At 47.3% G+C, this 24469-nt stretch overlaps 1 protein-coding gene across 1 annotated transcript in view; it reads left to right on the top strand.

Moving 5' to 3' along the window:
- slc30a6 (solute carrier family 30 member 6) overlaps window positions 1-13450 on the top strand; it is a 59840-nt gene extending 46390 nt beyond the window's left edge. Inside the window, exons 10-15 of the mRNA XM_085296071.1 lie at window positions 989-1037; window positions 8873-8992; window positions 9374-9476; window positions 9582-9629; window positions 10371-10439; window positions 12686-13450. Coding sequence (XP_085152197.1) covers window positions 989-1037; window positions 8873-8992; window positions 9374-9476; window positions 9582-9629; window positions 10371-10439; window positions 12686-13318 — 1022 coding nt within the window. The 3' untranslated portion in view covers window positions 13319-13450. The remainder of the gene's footprint in view (window positions 1-988; window positions 1038-8872; window positions 8993-9373; window positions 9477-9581; window positions 9630-10370; window positions 10440-12685) is intronic.
- Window positions 13451-24469: the final 11019 nt, after the last annotated feature.

Raw genomic sequence — 24469 nt, 5'->3', positions numbered from 1 at the left:
ATCCGATATGGTTTTCTATCATTTTGTTCATAAGCCCGACTCATCTCTGTCAGCTGAGCTCTGTTAATCATCACTTTGAGCACTGAGTACCTGCAGCGGTAAATCTCGTAGCTCGGCTGTGTTCAGCGACAAAATCAAAGCCTGTAGTGAAAAGATGCAGGAGCAGAAACAGGAAACAATTTTATGAGCAGAAAATATTCCTACAGCTGGGGTCATACGTGTGCGGTGAGCACATAAGTATAAAAAACGTTGTTCCTTTAATCTTCACTCTGATCTAAACATGAACTTTAATAATACAGAATCTTATACTTAAAATATTACATAAAATAATACCCTTGTAAAAGTATAAATTACAAAGTTGAGTATTTGATGTATTTCCAGAAAACCATGGCACCATAGCACAGAAGTATTCGAGTAAATGTAATAAGTTACCTTCCAGCACCGCCCATGCTCTTATCCAATGAGAACTGTAAGATTAATGTGGCGCAGGTGAGAGGGTCTGCGATCAGTGTTGATGATCCGACCAATCACGTTTGTATTCAGGCAGAGGCGTTAAATACAGGAGTGACATCATGAAGGGCTCGAAGGGCAGAAACCACATTTTCCAAAACAGAAAAGTTTAAAAAAAGAAGAAAGTCAACTCAGTCTAACCTCCGAGGACCTGGCTCCTCATATGTGGACATCACATTTTTGTCAGAAACAAAAATCAGGCAACTCTTTGTTTTTACATTCATCAGGTCGCAGTCAGCCCAAATAGCAAAGATTAAAAATGCCATCAAAGAGTTAGGAGGTTAAAAATAACCTTCCTTTGGTTTTAAATGGGACACTGACCCCAGTTTCCTCGTGTTTGATCTGAACAGTTTAACAAGTGCAGCCATCAACGAGCCGGGCTCATCGTGTCCGTGCACCGCTCCACCACCGCTCCACCCTCAGACAGGCTGCGTGTGGTTTTTGTTGCTGTATTAAACCGATCTTTCTCTCTCCTCAGCGGCTAGCAGCAGTTGGCTTCAGGAGCATGTGGCAGATTTAAGTCGAAGGTAAGGACGCTTCCTCGCTCTGCTTACACTCACACACACACATCCATCCTGTATGTTACACCCTGTGTGTGCCCAGGTGTATGGCCTCTGGGGTCAAAGGTTAGCCTCATTGATTTGTCTTCTCAGAAACAGCTGTTAGATCAGTTTCTGTCTGCAGAGGCGAGGCAGCAGGGGGCTGAATATCCCTCCGCTGACAGTTTCTGGTCACCTGATATTTGTGGTTGGAAGCTGAGACTTTGCACCAGAGCAGAGTTTGTCTTAAATTCTGTTGATCCGGAGGATCAACGCCCAGAAGAACTGCAGACGTTTTCCTTGGTCAGGAAGGAAAAGCCTCCGAAGCTACGCCACTGATGCTGCGTTAGTTCAGTGAATATTATCATAACCGCGAGTCTTTCTGAGGCCGATCGATGGTTGGTTTAAGAGAACGAGACGTCAGCAACAACAGGCACGACTCTTCTGCAGCATCATCAAACCCCTGCACCCGTCACTCTCAGCCTGGGTCGTGGCCGACCCGGGGAAACAGCCACACTGATCCGTCCGTTTGAACTGGAGGAATTTGGACGTTTTGAATCTCAGCGGCGCCGCAGTGTTTGATTTTTAGAGCTGAGGGAGAATTGAGAGTTGGACAATGGCTGATGACCTCAGGAAGTGACATTAAGCAAATGAAAGCGAAATAAGGCGTCAGTGACGCAGACACACAGACTGGCCGATGACCCTCTGACAGCCACACGTCTCCAGGAAAAAGTTTGTGTTCCCCGAGTGGTTGGCGAGTCGTTGCTGGCTGATGAAATCAGTCCAAACCCAGTGACTGCCAATGAGAACAAAGGTTGCTCTTTACGGACGTGTGAGAGGCGGTAAATAAGCAAGCGAGTAGCCAAGACTGTCCACTAGGTGGCAGTCGGGTGACGCACGATGTGCTTTATATGTGGGCGGGGCTTATTATCCAGCAGGTGAGGTAAACGTTGATTATTTTTAACAGTGAATCGTGCAAAGCTGCTGCAGTCGAATCCAAAAATAGAAACATGGAATCAGAAATTTGAAATGCTTCCCAGAATTCAGCTTCCTTATGTCAAGTTATGCAATCAAAGCATGAAGCATTAATCGGTGTTTGATAATTGTGTCGTCGCGTCTGATGAAACACCAAAGGCAACTTCCCGTGTGCAACCTGTCGACCGGCTCTGAAGCCTCTGCTGCTCCTGTGATAAATATTCCATGCTGCTGCATCGCTCCGGCATCCGAAGTGGGTGAAATATACGATGTCTGCACACACACGCACACACACACACACACGCTGAGAGTCAGCGGCTCAGTCGGCGCGGGTTACTCAGGGTGACAGCCTGGAGAGTTGTGCAACAGAACTGCGCTGTGATTGGCTGAGAGGGCAGAAGTGAACAGGACGTCCCAGCCTAGTTTCCACTCTTTGACTGCGTGTGGGAGAGACACACACAGAGATGCTGTGTGTGTGTTACTGTGTGTGTGTTATCACAGCCTGTCCCCATTTAACCCCAGCATGGTCTGAGGGCCAACTGGGTTATATAAAGCCTGCTGCTCGGTCAGCCTCACCAGCCAGAAGCCTGAGCTCTGTGCATGTGTGTGTGCGTGCGTGTGTGTGTATGCGTGTGCGTGCGCGTGTGTGTGTGCGCGTGTGCGTGTGTGTGTGTGCGTGTGTGTGTGTGTAAGTTGCCACCAGGGAGGAGAGAGACAGAGGAAGTAAAAAACGTGCAGATTTGGATTAACAAGCCCTGATCCTGCTCGTCCGGTTACTTCCAAGCATCGCTGCACCGTCTTCAGTTTTTTTTAAATAGTAACTTTATTTATAGCACATTTGTCTACGTTTACATACAGAGATGAGAAATTCTTTATTATGTCTGGATTTGTGCGTTTGTTACGGCAGACATGATGAAGAGTCACAACAACATCTGGCAGATGTGTCTTCCTGCGTCTGCGCTCAGGGCAGCTCCTGTGTGTTAGAGGAGGAGCAGGAGGTGGTCGGGATTATCCATGATGGATCACTGTTTCTTGGTGACCTCCAATCCCAGAGCCCGACTTCCTGATCAGTTTATCCCATCTGCTGGAGGCTGCAGCTCGATGCTGCTCCCCCATCTTACTGCAGAAATCCACTGTGGTGCTTTCCCTGGAAGCAGAGCCTGCTCGGATCCTTCTCGTATCCAGCCTCTGCACTGGTCTTGCAGCTCGGCCTGTTATCAATGTGGACGCCCAGGTACGCGCACTCTTGGACCTCCCTGACATCCTGTCCCAGACGGCAGCTGTGTAGCCGTCCTCTCACCATCTCTGCTGCTATCACATGCAGGAGAAGATCTGTCCTCCTCCTCCTGAACATCACTAACACATCCAGAGTGTTTCTGACCTCAAAGTGTCGAAGGTGAGCAGGAATGGAGACGTTATCGCCTCCTGAGGTGTTTCCTGCAGCTTCTCTCTCAGTAGCAGCTGCTGAATCGTGTCAATGCACGTGAGGAACCAGAAGAGGCGTTTCTAACCGTGCATGCAGAGGACTGCATCAGCCACCCCCAGATTCAGTCTGCGTGCAAACCTCTCAGGGTCAAGGGAGGTTCTACCTGTGCTCTCAGGTGGGCGGAGACTAGTCTCTGCATCACCTTGATAACATGATGGATGGTTGACCTCTGATGGAGGCGACTTGTTGGTCACAGGAGACGTGATTGTGCCACGGAGGTCACGGAGTCCCACGCCTTTTTCTGCCCGTGCAGGCAGGACGTCTGACCACAGTCAAAATCATTCGACACTTAGAAATCTCTACCAACTTAACTCAGTTGGTAATTTAATTTTCTCTTTATTTTCTTTTTTCCATCTAAATTGATTGGCCTGGAGAAGGCCAGCACAAAGATGATTGGACTAGACTAGTGATGTCACAATGAGCTTAGATTAGCCCCCAAACACCTGGGCAGCAGACAGATGTGTGACTGCAGATGTTCATCGTTGAACGTCTGTATGAGCTGAAGTCTTTACACATATTTAATTGTTTCCTTGCAGATCATGTGATGTTTACATTGAGCTGCTGTGTTGTGTCATATTTCAGGTTATTGTATGCAGGACTCCTTTTGCATTGAAGTAAAAAACACTTGCTGTATCACTGAGCGTCTTCTTCTCTCTCTTTTTTTAAACTGGCGTTTTTTTCTAATGACGATGTGAAAATATTGTGACAGCGCGAGAGCGGTTGCCCGTAGCGTTGTTTTCACTCGCAGCAGGCGTCTGTGTTCAGAGGAGAAGCTCTAAAAAGCCACAGCGGAGTACCTGCTCAGCAGCAAACAGACACGGCTCAGTCAGACGCTCGCTGCTGAACACGGAGAAGCTTTTAGCGGCTCGAAATGCAGACGTTTCCCTCGGGAGCCGTCGGGCCGTAGCTCCCGGATCTGAGACGTGTCGCAAATAGAGAAGTGTTTCTGATGGCCAGCAGGGGGCAGTCACACTGGCTCCAATAACGCTTCACCTTGCATGAATTTTACCTTTCCTGATGCCTTTATGTGCTCACAGGCTGGATGTAAATTATTGTTTCATATTCAGGAAGCAGGGAGGAGTCTGTACTCCTCCCTGCTTCCTGAATTCCACGGGTCCGTCACAGTTCACTGTGAACTCGAGTCAGGCTGCAGGGAGCTGAATATCTGCACACCTGATATTTGTGGGTGGAAGCTGAGACTGGAAACCAGTTTGTCTTAAATTGTGTTGATCTGGAGTTTTTTTCCTGCAGATGTTTTCTGGAACTAGGCCGGGATGCTAAAAGCGTAGCCACGGGAACGACGTTATTTATAAACAAACTGCAGTGTAGAAATTAGAGATGGCACGATGCCACTTTGTTACTTTTTGGTAGCCAGGCTTCAAATGCTCAACCAGACCGCCGACAGGTCTCGCACGCCACAGCCGCTCTATCACGTGACGCATACTGCTCCGACGTGCTAACGTTATGAGCTGAATTACGCCGTGTCGCTAGTTTTGGGAGGTGCTTTGGTGATATTGAATGGATCAGATTAGATTTTTTATGTCTCTCCGATATCCAATCCAGTAATCTAGGTCAGTATCGGACCGATGCGTGATATCGGTCCATCCCTAGTAGAAATGAAACATGTCCGTACATGTCGATCGTAATTCCCTGCAGCTCCATCAGAACCTCTGACAGAGATTCAAACCTGCATCACACTCAGCGTGAGTCAAGGATGCTGCTGATGGATGCACGAGGTGGTAAAAGCATTAAAGGGTTATCTACGAATGTCCACTAGTGACCGGCTACAAAGTGTACGCAACAAGTTAATTGGTTTAAACGTGGACGGGCTTTAGAGGATTATCCCAGGTGTGCTCAGTGGTTAATGAGGTGTCAGGTGTTCCTCAGATGGTATCAGTGAAAACGCCGAGTTCAAAGCTTCAGCGCTGGACCGCGTGCATTTATACCGACTCCGTTGTCGTTGTTTCAAATAAACAATCATTTGTCTCCAATGGGCGTGAACGACTTCAACCAGCAGCAACTTTAAATGTGATTGGTCCCCTAAGCAGATCGCTGCATGCTTCGGACGGCGCTTCAGTCGAGCCCGCGTTCAGCCTGGAGAGTTCACAGTGATCGAGTAGTCGTGGTCCTGCCTCCTGCAGCGCTGTGTCCAGGCTCCGCCCCTTACCTAAACTGGAGTTTTCCCACAGGTTAACGGGTTGCAGTTTGGGCGTTTGTCTTCTTGTTATCGGGTTCGTTGTGGAGCCGGCAGAGCGCCACGGGGTATCAAGAGTTCGTTTGTGACTTTGCTTAAATCCTGCAGCCGCTCTGGATGAGCACACACAAGGTCACATGTCAAATTATATCAATGCATCAGCGGGGATTATGGGATCGCTGGGATTGTCAGGCTCATCCTCGACACTCTGAGTCTCGCCTCCTTTTTGTCTTTTGCTCTTTCCAGTCCAACACTAAAGACAGGAAGTCTCACAGTGTGCAGACTCAGTTTTTCACTGAATGTCAGATTAAAGAGCCCGGAGCTTTCCTTCAGTAACAAGATCAGATGGTCATTTTGTTTCGTCTGTGCCTCAGTTTTACGTAAATTAAAGGAAAAAACTCTCCAAACATCCATTTTTTCTTTAATTAAATGATCCTGATGAATCTTTGCAATCTTAAAGCTACGAGCAGTGACGATGATGATGAGGAAGACACCTAAGACACCTTTTATGTCCCCGCAAAGGTCCTGCGGGGACATAAAAGCACCTCCTAAGCCTGGCGAGGGGAACCCAGCAGCTCCCGTGTCGTGAATCATCGCTCAGGTTTCCTCGCCGCGGCTCAGATATGAACGCGGAGCGTCCTCCGGTGAATCACAACATGTGCTCGAGTATCCCGCTAACATCGCCGCGTCCTGCCCGGCCCTCCATTATTCACCGTCCGAGGAGCCGCCGCAGGATCTGATGACGCCGTCAGCTGACCTTGAAGACATTAAAGGAGGAGCACGTGCATTTCTGTTGTTGCTGCTAAACATGTGATGTCCCCCCCCCTCGTCTGTTCCTCCAGCTCCGCCCGTGGCGAGCACACGCCTCTCTGAATGACATGTTTGACGTTAATTACGTGTTGACATGCGTGTCTCTGCGTTCTTTCTAATCATCATCTAATGATACACGCCCAGGCAGCGGCGGCAGAGTGCGGCCATGTGACATATTCAGTCTCACCAGGGGCGCGAGGTCTTTTTGCTGCGTTTCATGTTATGGATTTTGGTTGTTGGCACTGTGGGCCCTCCGTAGAGGTGCTCTTTTAGGCTTTGGGGCAGGATTAGGACGGAGGATGTCCTTTTCTTCTGCCACAGCTGGAACAGCAGGATTTTTGGCAGCGTGTCCTGAGGCCAACGTTTCTCTTTAGCTGTTTATAAAATGACGGCGAGCCCGTCCACAGGCTGCGTTCGATCTTCGTCTATGGACGAGGCGTCATCGATGGGCGGTCCTCTCTGACCTCTTTCAGTCGAGTCTTCTCAGGCCGAACATCCGGCGCCACGCCGCTGTCTCTGAACCGCGACGTGTGGCGCTCCACCGGGACACCATCCCGCCACCGCATGTCACGCCACGTTGCATCACGTCACGCTGTCACATCACATTAGGTCCTGTCAGATGCATCGTTTCCTCCTGAAGTGCCTTTGAGCAAGAAACCGAAACTTTCCACAGCTCCACAGGTGCTGTTTTTTACGCTAGCGCGACCTTTGACCTCAGCTGAGAGGAACAATAAAGGTCGAGGGGTCAAACTGTTCCTGCAGGTGGTCGACTTTCATCGCACACCTTTATTATATTTGTTACTTCTTCTTTATTATTATTATTATTATTATCCAACCAGCAGCAAATAATGAGCATGTATCTGTATAAATATTAATATCTGCTGTTGTCTGATACATGTGACTGTATTTAATAAACCATTTTAAATTCTTTTTGATATTTCACTGTATTATTATCATTTATCAGGGTTTTCTTTTGTACTGTGGGATAAACTATATTTCATCTTCAGTGCCTATTTCCTCGTCCTTCTGATGATCATGGAGTCGGGATCGCTGCTTCTTGGAGCAGGTCCTTAGCGTTTAACTCCCGGGATCGTTTAGATCAGCGTCCCCGTCGGCTCCTCCCACATTAAACCATTTGCTGCTGTTGGCATGAACTGAGAGGGAGTTTTTTGTGTGACGGCTCTTCTCCGATGCTCAGGCAGGATGTGCGGGAGCTCGGTCGGAGCTTAAACTAACATGAAACAAAACAAGAATGATCCCATCAGGTCCAGTTCAAATCCCCCTAAAGTCCATTATGATGGCGTGATCGGGTTAAAGGCCTAAACCTGAAGACAAATATAAACAGCGGAGGATTCAGGGCTCTGCCTCCCAGAGACGCTGCTGGGTTTCAGGAATTCCAGATACTATGAAACTATGAAGTCAGTTTAAATTCATACCTTTGCGCACCTGTTACCTGTTTGACGCCAGAAAGACTTGAGAGCACACAGACTCAGAGGTGCGAGAATTTGACATTTTATTAACAAGTTGAACCTGCTGCTGTGTCTGCGATGAGCCAATGAGGTGAGGGTGTCCTGTTAACCCTGTGAGGTCATCAGTCGAGAACCCCTCAGGTGTGTTCACACCTATTTTTGCACAGTCTGATTTTGTGCAGCGAAGCCGACGGGCGCAAACGTGAACAGAAGCAAATCCAACCACAGATTTTAACTTCGGCAGAAAGTTTTCACGTGAGCAGCTGGCGAGACGTGGAGGAGGAGTTATTAATGCTGAGGCTGAGTGATTCATGGATCAATAGGTCTCCTGGTTCATCTGACGCCTCCGGGATGCATCGTACGTGATGTTTACAGTTTTGTTTTTTTTAATTCGCTCGCTGCACGACCAATGAGCTCGTGCGACGGGGAGGTGACTGTCACACATCCGTCCTTGCACAGTTGATAACGTTGCTGCTCCTCCGAGTGTTGGTCTGATTTTAATGACAGTTTCATTCACAACGATCACCAAACAAGTCTCCAAACAGGCTGCTCGGCTCTGCTTTGCATCTTCACCAAGTTTAAGGGCAGCTTACTTTAAAACTACAATTTCATTATAATTATAAAGAACATGCACGTGAGCATAACTGCACTTATTTTTAATAATATACAGTTAGAAAAAAAATTATAAATCAAAACTAGGATGTAGGAAACATACGTAAAGGAAGCTTCCTTAGGAAGTGACCTGTTTCATGTTTCGTCGTATTTTAATCATTTTTATGTTTTATTGACGCTGGAGGAGCTTTTGGAGTTTGTTCAGTGGGAGAATGTGGAGGTGATCATGTGCACTAATCCTGTTTCTGTTTGTTTCCCTGTGTGTGTCTGTGTGTAGTTTGTGTGGCATCGTTCCAGGCCTGAGCAGCGTGCTGCTGCCTCGCATGAACCCCTTTGTCCTGATCAACATGGCGGGAGCTCTGTCCCTGTGCATCACCTACATGCTCATCGAAATCAAGTAAGAATTTAATCTGCGTGGATGTAAATCCCCACGTTCACGCTCGTCCACGATCTGTTTAACCAGCCCGAGTTTGTTCAGCTGATGCCGTTTCCATCCCTGCTTCCCTTTTATATCTTCAGCTGTGCTGAGCTTAGAGCGGCAAACGTGCACAGATGAAAATGTCGACCAGCTTCAACGAATAACATGAATATTGTCATTTATTCCTCTGAAGTCTTCCTCAGAGTGAACTGTGCGCTTGTATCGGCTCATTTACAGACTGGATTATATCAGGATCTGTGGTGGTGACAGTGATGTCGTTTATTTATTTTAGAAAAGTGGAAATCTTCTTTATGTTTGATGAACCATTTCTTCTCTCGTGTCCGTGATCTGTGTGCTCAGCAACTTCAACGCGGTGGACACGGCGTCTGCGGTCGCCATCGCCCTCATGACCTTCGGCACCATGTATCCCATGAGCGTGTACAGCGGCAAAGTGCTGCTGCAGGTGAGACAGACGGGACAGTGCGCTCCCCTTTGGCCTTTAACCCCAAAATATGATGCAGGTATGGAAGCCACGTGATCATGATTATTAACCGCCTCTCGCCCACAGACCACGCCCTCCCACATCATCGGGCAGCTGGACAAGCTTCTGAGAGAGGTGAGAGCCGGCGCTTTATCGCAGCGTTACTGCAACATCAGGAAGTGTTTCTACTGCTTAGTTTTATCCCAGAATTCATCATAACCAGAGTTTAAAATCCAAACATAAACTGGATCCACCAATCAAATTCTCCCTGCGAGGCTTCATACATCACTTACATTGAGTCCAGATTGTTGCATAAAACTGTCACTTTTGGCATTTAAGATCAAATTTCAAGCGCAAATGTAACTGTTGACGTATCGATCGGGTGTCCAGCACACTGCACCATTAAACTGTGCAGAAACTCCGAATTTCAAACCTCTGCAGCTGACCGGCCGCCTCGGGGCCGACTGCGATTTCACCGACGCTCAGGATCTCGACTTCGTTCACAGTCAATCCAAACCACGAAGTAGCAGATTACTGACTGGGCGGATCATTTCACAGCTTCCGTTTTCAGCTTCCTGTCGTACGATGGCGTTCGTCTCCGCCCATCAGGGACTCACAACATGAACTTTAGTTAAAGAGAGTTAACGAGTCCTGAGCTAACCCTCCAAACATGGCTGCTGTTCATGTTTCCTTCATTCACGTTAACGGTGACGGCAGCTTGGTTTCTGAGTCCTTCAGACACAACACGAGGTCAACGTCAGAGGGAAACCAGCGAGCAAACGCCGTAAACCACGTTAAACTTTATTAGGAACAGCTGAGAGAACAGCACACTGACTGATTATGATTGGCTATTTGTGCCTTCTTGTGTCCAATCAGGTGTCGACTCTGGACGGGGTGCTGGAGGTCCGAAACGAGCACTTCTGGACTGTTGGCTTTGGATGTCTGGTGAGTGACAGAGGCCGACGGAGAAACTCTGGATTAACTTATCCAGTTAATCGTGGCGTCGGATCGCTGGCGTTAGAATCAGTGAAGCCCGATAAGGAAAACGTATCCTGGGCTGAGCCTGAGTGCAGCTCTGCAGACTCGTAGTAAATAAATAAGTGAGGGCGCCGCGATCTCTTTTAAAGAAATGAATCGGGTTACTTACAGAGCGGGGTCGGAGGTCTCTCAGGGTCTGCTGATCAGTTCCTCTCTGACGGTTCTTCCTCTTCCTGTTGAGTTTGTCCCGTCTCCCTCCTCCGTCATTCGTCGGATTAGAGCGATGATCTGCAGGGATTTGTTCAACGAGACGAAAAGAAGGAACGACTCATTCATGCGGAGACTTGGCTCCCCCCTCCTCTCCCTCTCTGTTTTTTGGGGGTGCGTTGTTGTTGTTGTTGTTGTTGTTGTTCGTGTTGCTGTCGTCGCAACGCAAACAAACCCAGCTGGCTTTCAGGGCGGGACGCACACAGAGAGGAGCGCACACACCGACAGTCTCCTCTGCCGGGCTCAGATGCTCATTATAATTTATGGATAATTTAACCGTGCTGCTGTTGAGCCTGAAGGTTCACACGAGGAGAACTTCCTGTCCACTTCCTGCGTTTTTTTTAACGTCCTAAAAACAAAGTGAGGAAGTAAAAGTGAAGCTGTCGCTAATGAAAAACAACAAAGTTCAAACAGGGATAAAATAGTTCATCTGCACTTCATGAGTCAGCTTTCAGTTCTGCTTTATAGCTTATTATCTTAAATTAGCAGCTTTCCTGTTGGAGTTTTGTACTGAGACGCTAACATAAGGCTAGCACAGTTTCATATCACTCGGCTCATACATGTTAATAAAACCAAAACACAACGTTTAGTCAAATTTATCCACCCTGCAGCGCCCTCGAGACTTCAGTGAACACACCCATTGGTTCCGGTGGTTTAGATGGGTGGAGTGGTTGGGTCAGGTGGGGCGATGGGGTGGGAGGGGTGGGTGCTTTGAGCCTGTCAAGGTTTAAATTTGGTTGAAATCGGCGACTTCAGGTTGAGTTTAGACTTCTTCTTGGATCTCCTGTAAACGAAGAGCTGCGAGGCACGGAGGCGTTTTCCAGCCGAGGCTCATGTCTGTGGGGTTAAAGATGACATCACCACAGTATCCATGGTTACAGGCCAAACCTTCTGTGTTAGGCGTGTGTCTGCTGAAAGCTCCTCTCTGGTATGAAGGATGAAGGCCGCCGTTCCTCTGCCTGCCTCCGGGTGGCGCAGCGCCCGTGTTTACCTCGCCCTGATGCTGTTTTTATTGTTTGTATTCGTGTTGTCGATGCCACCGCCCCTCGTGTTGTCGTTTGTGATGCTGCTGCAGTTACACAACTGTTGGTTGTTGGCCCACTGCTAACAAAGCAGCTGTCCAAACTGATTTGACCCCCTGACTGCACTTCTGCCCCATGGGGCGATTTGCTCTGCATGTGTGTGTGCGTGTGTGTGTGTGTGTGCGTGTGTGTGCGCGTGTGTGTGTGTGTGTGTGTGTGTGTGTGTGTGTGTGTGTGTGTGTGTGTGTGCGTGTGTGTGCGTGCGTGTGTGTGCGCGTGTGTGTGTGTGTGTGTGTGCGTGCGTGCGTGTGTGCGTGTGTAAGAGAGGGAGTCTGTCCTTGTGAGGTCTGAATATTCCCAACAACAGAAATGACAAACTGTGTTTAATGTTTTAAGGTCAGAGAGGTTGGATTTAACAGCGTTTAGAGTCCAGCTAAGCTTCGTTTCAGCGCACGTTTGTGACGCCGCTCGGTTTGCCCGAGGAGCGCTGCAGGAACACTGGAGACGTCTTTGTTCGTCTCCGAGTTTGGATCTGAACTGTTTGCATGATTTTGGATCAGATGATCGCTCTCGTGTCTGCGCACCGATAACGGGGTCACGGACTTGAAGACACTTCAGGCCATGTGGGCGTGGCCACCGTCACATAACCCGCTGGTTTCTGCATTTTGAAGCTTTTTTTTTGCTTCATTTTGGGTTTTCGGAGCCAGATGTGACCATATTTGGGCATCGATAGACATCGTATGGGCATTTTAATATAGGCGTGTATGTGGAGTGAGCCCCGTGTGGACGTCAGAGGAACTGCATGATCAGGCTTACTGTAATCTGTGTGTTATTGATCTGGTCTGGAGCGTGTTTGTATTTAATCGCTTTGCTGAGCAGTTACTGAAGAGTTAGCTCTTCTCTCTCTCTGTTCTTGTGTTTCAGGCTGGCTCCGCCCACGTCCGGATCCGCCGCGACGCCAACGAGCAGCTGGTTCTGGCTCACGTCACCAACCGGCTGCTGCCGCTCGTCTCCACGCTGACCGTGCAGATCTTCAAAGACGACTGGTCCCGGCCCCTCCTCACCGGGGCCCTCTCCTCCTCCTCGTCCTCCTCGCCCGCTGCCTCCCCGCTGGGTGCTGCCGATGGCTACGCCGCCCTCGCCTCATCGCTGCCTCCTCTGCTCTTGTCCCCGGGAGGAGACTTCGACCCGCTGACCTCCACCCCCTCCAAACCCACCAGCCCCCCTCCGGAGTTTTCCTTCGACACTCCGGGGAGGAACGTGCAGCCGATGGTCCTCGCCGCTTTGGGACACCACACCCACAGGCCGTACGGAGGCCTGGGACTCTCCTACGGGTCGACCCCCTACACAGGGATGCTGAATCAGGGCCTGGCGCGGCCTGGTGGCGGGATGGGACTGGGCACACAGGGTCTGGGGGTCGGGCTCGGACTGGGCGTGGGCAGCGGCGGCGGGCCGTCCTCTCAGAGCTACAGAACTGCGTTTGGCGGGTCGACGGCGCCGCTGCGCTTCGGAAACCCTCTGGCTTCACAGTCGCAGTACCGACAGTACCGGCCGTGACCGCTCCGGCGGGTTCAGGACTTTCGGGTACTCGAAATTCATTTGTGACGGTCGGCTCCTCGGGAACGTCGAGTCAGGCAGCGGCGTCACAGCATCGACGACGGCGCCAGTTTCTGGTGTTAGATGTCGATGACTTCAGAGGAGCGATGGTGGTGATGTATTTATTGTCCGGACGAGGAGACCACCGCGTATCTTTGAGTGCTTTCTTTGTTATGGGACTGATCGTGAGGTTTGGCGGTTAGAAAGTGGCGTGCTCGTACTTTGTAAGCTTTTTTTTCCTGCAAACATTCCTTAAAAAAATAAAAGTCTTTGAGTCTGAAAGAGTTTGATGTTTAATATTTCCAGCATTGCGTGAAACAAGTATCACAGCGAACTCCACGTCTCACCCGAGATTCACCAAACATCAGAAATCCTCGTTTATCTTTTCGTTTGAGTCGTTTTCATGCAGATTTTATTAACGAAGAACTTCCTCACAGACCGACTTCGTCCAGCGTGGTGGAGCTCCGCGTCACGGGGCAAAGGTGAGACCTAAGTGATCAGGAAACTTCCCAGATCTTTATCCGGTCCATAAATCTGCTCAGTCCATCAACTATTAAACTTTAAACACCATCAGTGACTCCGCCCCTGTACGAGGTTTCCCGCGTCCTGGCGTGTGGGGATGATGAGGAGGAGGAGACCAGCTTTTATTTAGGCGGGTCCTAATCAGGAAATCAGGGCTGCACATCCCCATCAGACGAGCTCACAAAGAGGCCATGAGGCTTTGGGTACAGTCGCACAAATCAGCTCCTCTTCCTCCTCGCTGTCCTTCAGTTTCAGGAGGTCGAGGGAATGTTTGAAGGAGAACAGAGTGAAGCCAAAAGAACTCAAACAGTTCCTAATGACACTAAATGTCGGGCTGTGACGCCTCTGCTCCAGTCGTTAAAAGCAAATCGTTGAAGTTCTGAAGTCCAAGCCAGGAAAACTTTCCCGACTTCTTAAATTTGATGTTTTCTGAGGTTGGAAGTTGACTGAAGACATTCTTGACTCTTCTCAACATCTGAAGCTTCGTCTGATTTTGTGAACATGAGCCGAGCTCTTTGGAATCCTCATCGTGTCCTGTAGGACGCTGGTGACCTTCTGACCTCTCAGCTTCTACCTGATGATCCTCTGTCTGTACTGAGACAGCCCGTCCTCTCTCACGCCCAATACAAACACAGACAGGTCCCCATTGGTTCACCTGACCCCCTCAGAATCAGCTGATTTTTTTAGATTAATAACTTTATTATATTTAATAAATCCAAAGTTTTACCTTCATACTATGAATATTCTACAGGACCTCCATTAGTACTTTTAAATTATGCTTCCAGCTGTTTTGACTGCTCTGCTGAACTTCATAACGACAGCAGAAAAACACGTTTAAAGTTACTTATTTTCAAAACGAATTAGTTACTTAGTTACTCTTTAAAAGCATGATACACAACCTGAGTACGTAATAAAGACAAAGACCTTCCAGCCCAGTTCTATTTTTTCTGCATCATATAAACTGAATCAAATGAAAACGTCTCCTTTTAAAACTTTTATTTCGTTTTATTAGTTTTAATCTTTTAACAAAAATTTAACTATATGCAAGAAGAAATGTGTTTAACATTTAAACCTATTGTCTGCATATTCCAGCATATAAAATAAAATAAAACACTGTTTTGTGTTTACACTCTTTCAAATAGATGCGAGTAAAACACAGCAGAAAATAAATAAAATCAAAGACTGAGCAGCTCTTAAATCTGTTGTCACCTGTTTGGCAGGAGTGGGGCGGGTGGAGGTTTGCCCACAGCGGGCGTGTCAGTGGGGATTTCTCTGTCAATGTCACGTTCCCGTGGCAGCGTGCTCGCCGCTCGCTCAGATTTGAAGTTTCATTTTTCGCTGTAGAAACAAGTTTTCTTCCCACGCAGAGTGAACAGCGGACGCTAATGTTTGTCACGTTTTACTGGATCAAACTTAAATTAAGGTCATCTTCCAGCTGTGATCCCATCTACGTCCGGATCATTTTGTGATGTGGAGCTCATGGACCTGTTAGGTCCTGAACAGTTTTCAAAACCCTGGAAGCATCAGAGGGTCTGAGGACGCCGCTGTGGCGTGTCCTCACTTCATCTTGTTTCTGCTGTCACATCCAACGAGGCCGACGCCACAAAGCGTGCTCAGCCACACGCTTGCATTTTAATGGATGACACACTTTAGCGACTTTGCTGCAACTGGTCATTATTTTGTCCCCTGCAATTACGTTACCCTCTCGGCCCTCGGTTCGCCGCCCTCGCATCCTCATCAGCCCAGAAAATATTCAAATGAGTGAGAGACGCTGCGGGCCGGCGAATGAGAATGAAGCGAGGAGACAGCTTCGAGGCCGGTGGAGTCGCAACGTGTTAGGAGGCCAACAGACTCCTGACCCCGTTACTGAGGGACCCGCCTGGTCTCCAAAAACCGCTAATAGGCCGAAGTTTCGCTGTTTTTCCAGCTCGGTGCACATTGATCACTGTGTTTGTTCAAATCCAACGATGGGGAGAAGATTGGGCACGGAGGGAAGCTCGCCGTTTTCCCAGGAGTTTACTAAAGAGGTGCGTGTTCAAACTTTGTCCCAGAATGTGCCAAACGCGACCAAATGTTTACCGACACACTCGTCCCCTCTCGGGCTCCTCCTGCGGTAAACGCAGTGATGCTCATCTCTCACAGAAACGCATCACTGAGCCTCACGCAAACTGACAAAAGCATTTCCTTCCCCATGAAACATTCACACGTTTTACTCCGAGCTTCATGTTTCCTCTGTGATCAGGATCCTTGCAGGGCTCGGCTCAAATCTGAGGAGTTTCAAATACATGAGACACAGCTCTCCACCAAATGAAACTTTATCATAAATTTCAGCAGCAGAAGTAAAACACTGAGGATAGATGACATGCTCAAGTCCATCTTTGAGACATAAAACTCACTGAAGAGGCAGCTGATCACCTCCTTATGTCCTCAGCACAACGCCTTAAACCTTTCAGAAGAACGAAGGTGTGCCTATTTTTGTAGAATCTGAATGTGTCAGAAACACTGAGCAGGGTTCAAAGCTGCACTTTGCTGCCACTTAAACTGGCCTAGTTTGGTTCACGTTTTCAGCTCTGCTACAAACTCAACAATCTGACTTTAGTTCGAATGCAAAGACTGTACATAAAAGATGGGGATCCAGCTTCCACGCTATCATCATGAGGTCACTCACTGGTTTCTTGGCTTCAGATTTTGAAGCCACTGCATTTGTATTTTGGCCTCAAACGTTTGCCCACATGGTGTGGAAGCTATCTGCTAATGCTAGCTAGCATGGGATGCAAAGTGTTAGCCTGTATGGATACATCACACAGATAACGGCAAGACCTTCTTTGAAATGTGACACAAAGGAGATATTTTGTCATCTGCTGACCCATCCATCCACCCTAACCACCTCTGTCCCTTTTTCAAGTCACCACTAGAGGGCAGTGTCACTTGATGGTAAACCTTAGGCTGTACATAAAAGGCTGAAGTCTGAACAGTAGTGCTCTGGATAATGCCAGAAGGGACTACATTCAGCACCCGAGGGTAAAGTGCTAATGCTAGCAAGCTCTATTAAGAAGATGCACTAATAAACTGTAATTGTGCATCACACAGGCACAGATGTGGTTAAGATACTGATATGAAACTGGACATAAACATCAGTTTCCTGTTCAAGTGCATCGGCTCCATCAACCTGACCTCCCCCCCATCCTTCAGTCATTGTTACAGCTGTCATTAGAGGGTGTGTCTTAAAAATATAAGCTGTAAATAAATGATGGCTGTAGCTACTGTGACATCACTGGTTTAAGTATTGTGGTCATCACCGTCCTGGTTTTAGCAAGACAGGTAAAGCACTAAGTTATCAGGTAATGCTAGTGATGTCAGTCAAAGAGGCCACGCCCCTATTAGCGCAAATGTTAAGCTTTAATACAATTTAAGCTTTCTCCACCTGTACAGGTGTTACAAAGGTGGTAATTACCCATAGAGACGAAGCAGTTTGTGTGTCAGGCTGTAAACATGTTTATTTCTGGTCTATGGGGACTGACTCACTGCTGGTGCCTCTGCTGGACGTTAGAGGAACTGCAGCTTTTCCTTCCTCATTGGCTTCATCTTTCAGGATTTGATGTTTGGTTTTGCCGAGCCCACAGCTGCGCTTTCTGTTGTTCTAATGAGCTTTGGAGCCTCGTTTTTTGGATGATGTGTCAAATTGTTGGAGCTAACAAGTCGCACAGCGCCGCTCGTATTTCCCCCCAACACACACTCGCAGAAGCTGGAACCCGTTTAAGTGCCTCTTCTGAAGAATTTCATTTCCTCTCCAAAGGAGGATAATCCCTCCTCTGGTTTTGTTCTGCGGCTTTCAGAGGAGATTTTGACCAAACAATCAAAGAAATACTTTTCCTTGGAAAGCTTAGCGGGAGCTTCTGCTCCCTCAGCGCTGGATGTGCTCAACAGTCATTAAGCCTGTAACGAGGTCCTGCAGTATTTCAAAGTCCGGAGTGGCAGCGTTTTTATGAGTGTTGACTTCACACGCTTGTTACAAAACAAATGGTATTGAGCTTTTGTAATCTGTGACCAAAATCCCCACCAAATGAACAGGATCAGTGCAGCGCCGCTGCTTTCTGGGTCAAATCTGACACCGCCGAGGTCGACGCTGCCCGCCCCACGGTCAGCTCAGGTCACACCGGCCGACTGCGTACACGCAACCTAACGAGGAAAGTAGAAGTACATTTACTCGAGTACTGCTTGCTGACATTCCACTACTCTTTCAGGAGGGCGGAGTCAGGATCTCACCTTAAAAAACCAAACAAGCTGAAAAAAAAATAGATTTCTGACATTTAAATAGTCAGATCTGGACAAATCTCTTGGCTCTCTTATTAGAGATTAAATGAGCGACCATGATGATATTTATAGGCAGTGTTGGAGGGTTTATGCAGAAGCAAACACCTGCTGATGTAATGTACAGGCAGAGTGAAGATCTCTTTACTTCGAGCGCACCTGTTTGGTCTCCTTCACAGTCTCAGTGTCTCTAGTAATAATAGTTCCTGTAACAGCTCCAAAGGCTGCCGTTGGATTTGAGCTGATAGACCCTGTGCACGAGAAAATGCTAACTTCCTCGTTTGAGACCGGATGTGGGGTTGTACATTTCCGGTAGCTTTACTTTGCGGTCAATCGCTGCTGCGAAGATATATCCTCCAAAATCATGTCCAAAACTCGAAAACGGAAAGATGGCGTTAAGTTACAAAGAGCAGAAGGTGGGAACACTCACCGCTGTTGTGTCATAAAAAAGTCTAATGATCAATTTTGACGTTTAAAGCGTTTAGATCGATCAGTTGTTTGCATCACTCAACACAAGCAGAACTGCATCACTGCAGCAGAAGACACATCGTCCACATTCAGAAGCACATCTCTGTATAGTGACTGGTCTCATGATTTAAACAGGCAAATGTTCAGCATTCAAACTACAGGTGAAGAATAGTCGAACCAGATTCACCAGGTTCACCTTTCACCTCGCTGTTTCACAGATTTTAGTGCAAGTTTGCATGCTTTTTTTTCTCGTGTGATTTCTGAGGATAAAAAAACTGACTGGAATACAATGATGATGATGATGAGGAGGAGGAGGAGGAGAGCAGCGTATGTAGGGCAGCCTGCTGGAGGTGGAGCGCGGCTGCAGGGAGGTGACTGAGGCTCTGCTGGTCTTTTAGGAATATGTCGGGTTAAGAAGGATTACAGCGTAGAAGGATATCTGCATGAAAAGCAGAGATGTGGTGCACGTGCTCAGTGCGGTCATGGCAGCCGCAGCAGCAGCCGCGGGGGCGATAATGATGTCAGAGGTCCTCTGAGGTCACAAACCCTGACCTCAGCTGCGCCAACTGGAGCAGAAAACCTGGAGGGGAAGGGCGGGGCCTGTGACCTCGCTGATGGCTGGTCGCTCGAATCGACTTTCAGAGGTGATCGCGTCGTTTATATGGCTGACAGATTAAAGGAAAAGCCAACATCGAGCTTTTCATTCTGCAGCTTTGCTTCTCCTCATGGTTTTATGCTTTGATGATGAGGATGAAGATTCAAAAGCCACCATCAGTGTTCAGTTGGGCTGAGATACAAGGACTCTGAAGGAGTTAGCACAAAGTGGGAATCACCAGATTTTTAACGTTTTGTCAAATGCAGAGTGTCGGAATAACAAATATTGCGATTTTGTTAGTTATCTCACGTCACCTTTGATCTTTTTGAGATTGTGAAGCAAACAAACACTCGCTAAAGTCAGTCTGCAACTGAATGCTGCAGAGTTGCCAATCACATGCATTGTGTTTTGTCCCTGGATCATTTTCATCTTCGGTACAACATTCAGTGACTTCTTGCGTCCTGTGGGAGACAGCGCTATCATCCTGTACGCGGTCTGTAGGAGATACATAAGCTCAGTGTGATAAATTATATATTAGCCTCACATGGGTCCTTCTGGCTGCTGTAAAGTCGAGCTTTAACAATACTTCCTAATTCCCAGCCATCACATGCTCCTGATAACTCTGTGCAGGAACATTCTGGTGGCAGAAAAACAGGAAATGAGTAAAAGAAAGTGACGCCCTCTGAACGCAGGCGTTTAGACTAAATTCAGTCATTTCATATCCAGCAGGTTCCAGAAATCTGAGCTGAAACTGAATCTGGCTGCACATCGCATCATACCGCTGTGGTCACAGCACCATGGAGCTGTTATGGAAGTTTATTGATACTGGATTCTCTTTAATGAACCACTAGGGGGCAGCACCTGTGTTGGCACTCGACAGGAAGTCGAAGCTGGTTTCTGGTGAGTTTACAGTGACTCCTTTTTGGTTCGTACTGGGTAAAACATCAAGTCTAAAAAGGCAGACATGTAATGTGTCAGACAGGAGGGTTTTCCTGCACATGCTCACTGGATGTCGCTAGATTCACACCACAGTCGTCACATCTGGTGAACTCAGACAAAGGAAGCTCATTTCCACCACTTGTGTCTTTGACCTCATTTTTTGGTCACTCCCTGCAGCTCAGGGTCGCAGATCGACGGAGAACCACTCCTGATCAGTCGTAACCAGACTGCATTTTGTTCACATCTGTCTCAGCCCGATCCAGTTGTTGAAAAACGATTAGTTTTAATCACGTGTGAAAAGGTTTTCCTCCCATCCTCGCCTTTCACAATAAAAGCCCCACACAGTGAGTGTAAAATAGATTTTGTCTTTGTTTCATGAACCAAATCCACGTTTTCTTCTTAAAGTTGGTTAAAAATCAGAGCGTGAATCACCTGATCTCTACCTGTGGCTGAGGCTGTGCGTCACTAATGCTGTAATTCTTCCTGCTGTCATTTTCTGATTCCTCAGAGCCGCCTCGTTTGAAACGTCGGCCCTCCACAGGAAGCAGTTGTGTGATCAGAATGAAATCACTGTGTTCATCTCCGCGTGTTGTGTAACGCTGGCAGTGAACACTGTGTTCAGACAGGCGGGATCACTGCATCTGTTTACAGCGACCTGCAGATTAGATGCGACCTCACACTTCAAATAGAGACTAATCCGACGCAACACACACACACAGCGCCGAGCTCCGCGGGAACATTAAAGTCAACGACCTAATCCCCCGAGGCCGAACAGAAACACTTAGAGCCACAATCACTGTGTGTTTAACATCCAGCAACACACACACACTACAGCTGCTTCCCTCTCTTAAAGCAACCAAAATCTTTTTTTATCACCACACACACACACACACACACACACACACACACACACACTCTCACACACACTCTCACACACACACACACACACACTTGTTTTTCTTGTAGCTGATTTGTCAACTTGTTTAAATCCTGGATTTTTTTTCTGAGAGCTCCAACCACAGATCAGTGAGATAAAAGTGATAATAGGATCTTAATATTCAGACCTACTTCTTCACTTTCTGAACTTTGTGTTTTAAATGTTCAAAAATTAAAACGGGCGTCCTTCTGCTCCACCTGCAGAATGTTTGCAGCCTGATACGGTGCTCTCTATCGTTACTTCCCCATTTATAACAACCCAGAGGGTTTTATTTTTAACTCACCTGTGTAGGCTCAAATTTAGCATTATTAGGGGCGTGGCCTCTTTGACTGACAACTGAATGATGTCACAGATGACTCTATAGGTGCTAGCTGTCCGCGAGGCTTCGCCTCAGCTAACTGGAGCCCCTGAATTTGACCTCTGTGCTCAGTCTGTTCTTAATAATATTGTTTTAAACAGCACTACATCATCAGCATTTAATGATGTCATATGCTCATTTTTAGCCCTCAAGCATCATAGCAGATTGTTGTCCCTCCGGCTAAACGACCTCCTCAACATGTCTTGTAGTTCTCCAGAGGCCTGGTAATGAACTAATCATGTGATTCAGGTGTGCTGACCCAGGGTGAGGTCTAAAACCTGCAGGACACCGGCCCTCGAGGCCTGGAGTTGCCCACCCCTGGTTTAAAGCCAGCAGCGTTCCTGTGCTATGCACTGCAAGCTTAAACCTGCATTACTTTTAATGGCCACTGGGGGCGATAACTGCGGCTGCAAAAAGACTTCCAGTCTGAGATTATGGGCTCAGGCACATATCGGACACAAGCACTCGCAGCACCTTCAGAGTGCGGTTCGCAGGCAGCATCAGCGGAGACGCTGTATTGGAGGACTTTATGACACCCTTCCACCTGAGGCTAGCTTACCTCAGAACAGGTAACACCTCCAAGCGATGATGCAAATGTGTGGGGCTCAGACAGGAGATGGGCCAGTTAGAAAGGAGGGCAAACTGACAAAGACAGGAAGTGTAGCTGACAGCAGAATTCCCAGGAATACACCGAGACCAGCTCCATTACGTTCCAGCTGTGATGTAATCGTTCCCACTGAAGACAAAGATTTCAATTCCAAAGACTCTGTGGATAAAACGTTCCTCTGAAACGCTCCTGCTGTGATCTGAACCCATGATGGCAGAAAATGTGTGGAGATGCACAAACACACGATTCCTGCAGAAACTTTCCTCAAAATACAAACAGTGTGTACAATGACCAGTCAAAGCGTAGGTTGGAGCGACGTCTTCAGCTCACAGATACTTTCACAGATTTGAGGCTCATCTCTTAGCTCCAACAACCATGTCAGTATATCTTCATTAGGGATGGGTACCGGTGTCCGGTGCGACATAAACGGTAGTAACCAGACCGAAAAGCAGCGCACATTTCGGTGCTTTATTTCGGTGCTTTTTTTCCCTGAGCTGTGATACACTTCTAGCCAATAATTTTACGTTTCCGAGGATAGTAGGCGGGGCCAGGTACGTACGTTCTTTTAGAGCAGAGCTACAGATTAAAAATGTCCAAGGCGAAGCGGTCAAAACTCTGGCTGTACTTCACAGCAAAAGATGCAAACTCAGCAGCAACAAGTGCTTTAAGCTGATACTGTGATACTGTCAAAGGAGGTAACACCTCGAATCTCATGAAACACCTGGAGACGCATAGCGTTTTTTTTAAAGCCGAGAAATGCGCCGTATTTGATAGCTTGCTGCGAGACCTCACACCGGGCACATCTACTGCGGGTGGGTTGCCTGTTATGCAACATCCCCCAAAAACCCGAAGAGGAGAGTCCTGGCCCCTAGCCCTGCCAGTGTATCAGAAATGATGATGCAGCAGCAGCCGTTCTTCTCTGCGTGAGTAGCTTAATGTTGTTCGTGTGTAATTTACGTTGAGTAGGCTAACCACGTTATTACATTAATGCATGTAAGGTGAACTAGCAAACATCATCATAGCTACATGCGGCTGTCTTCTTGTTTGATGGCAGATACTCCCTTCACCCTGGCCAAAAAGGCTAAAATGACCAAAGAAAAAGTGGAAAACAGTTAAACATGAGAGGATTTAAGTTTGTGTTTTTTCCATTGTTTAAGCACTGCTTCCAGCCAAGAGTGATGCCATATATGCCCCATAGCTGCAGAAAAGGCTAACATTGTTATCTTTTTACAAAAAACCAGCTGAACATGAGAGGTTTTTGGACAAAGTTTGTGTTCTCCATTCTTTAAGCACCGGTTTGAGCACCGTTTAAGCACCGGCACCGTTTCAAAAGTACCGATTTGGCACCGGTATCAGATAAAACCTAAACGATACCCATCCCTAATCTTCATAAACTGAGTTACCGTGAGAACAAACTGGTCTCCTCTCATTTACAGTCTGATAAATGTGAGCTGTGACTGTGTTTAGAGAGCAGATGCAATCATGTAAAACTGCAGACAGTTAAAGAGAACACAGGCTGAGGTCCGATGAGGTGCAGTGCTCCTGCTGCAGCAGCAGGGCGGCGACGTTGAGCTGAGTTTGAATGCTGCTCGTTTTGACGTTGATGCTGTTTGACGTCCCGCCGCCTCCTCGCTCACCCACAGTCAAACACTGAGTGCTTCACTCCCATTAACAATGGATAGGGTGTGTGTGTGTGTGTGTGTGTGTGTGTGTGTGTGTGTGTTTGGCTTTCTGAATGCTGACTCCAGTACTTGATCCTACAGTTACTGTGACGCCGCTGCTTCCATCTTTTCTTGAACTTATTACTACAAGCAGTATTTCAGTAGCACTGCTGGTAGTAATGGTACTGCACACTGGTTATCCCTGTCCTGCACAGTGGGAGGTATTCCACTGATGAAAAATAACTCACCAGCCACTTCATTAGGTACACTTTGTTATTTTACCTTCAGACTTGTTTGAATTCTTCATTTCACAGATTCAACAAGCAGCTGCAAACATTCCTCAGAGATTTAGCTCTATGTCGACATGACATCATCACCATGTGAATATTTATTTATTTTATTTAGGACAGTGCATGTTAATGAACATAAATGTAAAAAAAAATAATACATGAATGTAAACATACCAGATTATAGCCAAGGGCTAATTTCCATCTGTTGTCCTTAAGCATAAAAAATAGGCATAATAATTCATAAAAATTCATCATTCATTCATAATAAAAACTCCATCACCAAACTTACACATACACACCATTCTGTTCCCAAATAAAACATTAAAACTATACAACTCATACATGATCACACACTTGATTTGTCCATAACCAGTTTTTAAGCTTTGCCTTAAACAAATTGAATGTAGAGCATTCTCCCGTTCCA

This window comes from Mchenga conophoros, linkage group LG13 (assembly GCF_057382185.1).
Source record: "Mchenga conophoros isolate Kocher_MC1m ecotype Shallow Benthic linkage group LG13, M_conophoros_male_GT1.1, whole genome shotgun sequence".
In the NCBI taxonomy this organism is placed as follows: domain Eukaryota; kingdom Metazoa; phylum Chordata; class Actinopteri; order Cichliformes; family Cichlidae; genus Mchenga; species Mchenga conophoros.
This window is presented reverse-complemented; position numbering and strand designations above follow the sequence as displayed.